The sequence below is a fragment of the Kryptolebias marmoratus genome, linkage group LG16 (assembly GCF_001649575.2).
Source record: "Kryptolebias marmoratus isolate JLee-2015 linkage group LG16, ASM164957v2, whole genome shotgun sequence".
Lineage (NCBI taxonomy): Eukaryota > Metazoa > Chordata > Actinopteri > Cyprinodontiformes > Rivulidae > Kryptolebias > Kryptolebias marmoratus.
The window spans coordinates 30,652,480-30,655,339 of NC_051445.1; the positions used below are offsets into that span (position 1 = coordinate 30,652,480).

The following is a 2,860-nucleotide window of genomic DNA, read 5'->3' on the forward strand; positions in this document are numbered from 1 at the left end:
ACCCGACCTACTGACCCGACCTGCTGACCTGACCTGCTGACCTGACCTGCTGACGCGGGGGGGGGACCAAACCAAGCTGCCATTCTCCTCCAACACAATGTGAACTTCCTGCTTGAGGCGACTCACCTCTTCTCTGTTACAGCGAACAATCCCTCCCTCCTCCTCTGAAGGAACCACACACAGAGAAGAAGTTCATGAGAGGAGGAGGGGGTTTTGACGGATGGGGGGAAGTGCCGCTCCCTGGTTTATGGGGCCGTTTGGGGCCCCTGTACCATTGTTGTTGGTCTGGTCCAGGTACTTCAGAGGCTGAAACCAGTTTCTGTCAGGTCCAGGATCTTTCCCCAGCAAACACACTCCGCTGAAACGAAGCTGCTTCTCCTTCGGGGGCAGAAACTTTTATTTTCCTCTCTTCACATGAGTTCAGTTCAACAACAGATTATCAGAACCTCTGCAGGACGGGTTTCACTGCAGAGGAAGGATACGAAGGTTCAGCCTCTGGTGCATCAGAACCTCCAAAGGTCAAAATCATTTCCAGGCCTCACAGCTTCACAGCATCAAGGTTCCAAACCTCAACGATCCCAAACAGAACCCAGGAAGTTTGAATAAATGGTTCCAGGAGGCTCTGAAGAGCCGGTTTAAAATCCATCAAACTGAGCTGAATGGAAACAACATCCCATGATTAACTCTGCGGATCTGAAACTCCAGTTTGAACATTCAGTTGGTTTGCTCAGGGACCTTTTTATCTGCAGCGACAGATGTTCATCACATCTGGATCCCAGCAGCTGTCAGACGAGAGCAGAACCTTTGAACAGTGAGGCTGGAACATGACGGGTAATAAAGTTTAATATTTGTTGATGTTTTGAGCAGAAGTTTGATTCTAAACTCATATTTGGAGAATAAATAGTTTTAAACCAGAATTATTCCTCATGTGTGTAACTGCAGTCTCTGGTTTGTCTCTAACTGCTTTAATTCAATCTGTTTTTTCCCGTTAATGATGAGCATCGACTCGACGGCTGCAGGAAACCAGCTGACAGCTCCACCAACCTCCAGCCTCCTTATGGATCCAGCAGCAGCTGACGGCAGCAGCTGGCAATAGCAGCTGGACGGCACAACCACCCCTCCACCGTTTACTGGGTCGAGTGAAGGCCGGCGACACAAACAGAACCTCTGAGGGGAAAACGGGCAGAACTCTAAACTGGACTTGAGTCTGACAGGTTGAGTCTCGTCCACTGACAGAGAAACACCTGGTCCAGCTACCAGAACCAGAACTCACCTGCTCCAAGTACCAGAACCAGAACAGCTTAATATAGGCGACGGTGCTTAATGCACGGCAGAGTGTTCTACGTGTAAGAACTTCGACCCGTTTGCGGCCTCGGTGCTCAGGTGTCACATGACACACCTGCACACAAGCAGAAAATGAGCCGGGTCTGAACACAAGAACCCGGCCGGTTCTGGTTGGATCTGACAGAAACACTTTGAGGAATTCAGAATAAAGATCCCAAAAGTAAAAAATGTTTTTAATCCTAAAATTATTTGTCCAGCTGCTGAAACGTTTGGTTTCAGAAAAAACTGTTGATGTTCTGAGAAAAAAGTGAAACAAACATTTTTTATATTTATCTTCAGTCGAAGGTCAAAGGTCATCTCTCAGAACCTTTTGTCTTTTTGTCATCGATCCAATGATGCAAAGATAAATATTCACCATTAATCAGCCAGAACCTGTGAGAATGTGAAGGTTCTGGTTCAGAAGGTCCGGGTCCCTCAGTTCTATTCGGTTCTGGGTTTCATGTCGCTGCAGGACCTCCTGAAAGCAGAGTCTGAAGGACAGAAAGCAGAACCTCTCCACAGGTTCTGGTTCTGATGAGGACATCAGGCCACACAGTAGCCTCGGCTCACCATGAGCACCGTCTGACTCTCCCTCCGTTTGTCCCTCTTCCGCCTCAGTCGGACCCTCCAGCAGACGGTGCTGGACCCCAGCAGGCCCAGTCCAGCAGACAGTAGAACCAGCCCCAGAACCGAGATGGTGGACCCGTGGGAGGTAAAGGTGTAGGCCACTGCCGTCACCACCAGGCCGGTGATGAGGACCACCACGCCGAACGGCACCGTGCAGCGGCTGCAGGACATCTCGGCGCCACCGGTCGCCGCCGTCAGCTGGACCTCGTTGACGTGCGGGACACGCGTTGTCATGACAACGCCGTGGACCTTCTGGACCCTGTCCCGACTCAGCCTCTCCGCAGAGATGGACATCGGCATCCTCACGGCGCTCCTTGGGATCCTGGCCCCGCCTTTGATGTAGAGGTCATCAGGCATGGCAACCTTCCCGGCGAGGAACAGGTGAGCCATCGCTGCACCGTCAGCCAATCAGAGAGCAGCTAGCTGTGAGCAGACATGAGCATTTCTTTCAGTTACAGAAACATCAGTCACTTCCTGTTTTATTTTGTAAATCTGACTCTTTTCAAACACCTGAGATTTTTTAAATAAAAGGTTTAAAGAAGAAAAACTAAAAAAGAAAGACTGAAGGGAACCAAAGCAGCTTCTGTGGAAGTCCTCTGTCTTCCAGCTGATCGGACTCCTCTTCATGTTTCTGTCAGATTAAATCCTCCATCCTCCAATTTAGATTTTTCCTCAAACTAAATCATTTTCAGTTTGTAACAAACTAAGCAGCTGAAACGTCACTTTTTGACTTTAAATCAGAACCAGAACCATCAGATGTGATCCGGTTCTCTGTGAGATGTATTTATTTTACATATTTTATTCCAGCTGAAAGTTTCTAACAACTAAAAATCAGAAGACTTAGCTTCATTCCTCCTGCTGGTTCTGTGAGGGTTCTTCTCGCAGCTCCTCTCTCTGTGCGTCCACACCG

At 48.9% G+C, this 2,860-nt stretch overlaps 2 protein-coding genes across 4 annotated transcripts in view; one reads left to right on the forward strand and one right to left on the reverse strand.

Moving 5' to 3' along the window:
- grik2 (glutamate receptor, ionotropic, kainate 2) overlaps positions 1 to 2,860 on the forward strand; it is a 649,386-nt gene that overhangs the window by 281,234 nt on the left and 365,292 nt on the right. The window lies entirely within an intron of this gene.
- LOC108228355 (transmembrane protein 100-like) lies at positions 22 to 2,833 on the reverse strand. The gene has a single exon (XM_037980179.1). The coding sequence runs from the start codon at positions 2,338 to 2,340 to the stop codon at positions 1,867 to 1,869; it is 474 nt and encodes a 157-aa protein (XP_037836107.1). The 5' UTR covers positions 2,341 to 2,833; the 3' UTR covers positions 22 to 1,866.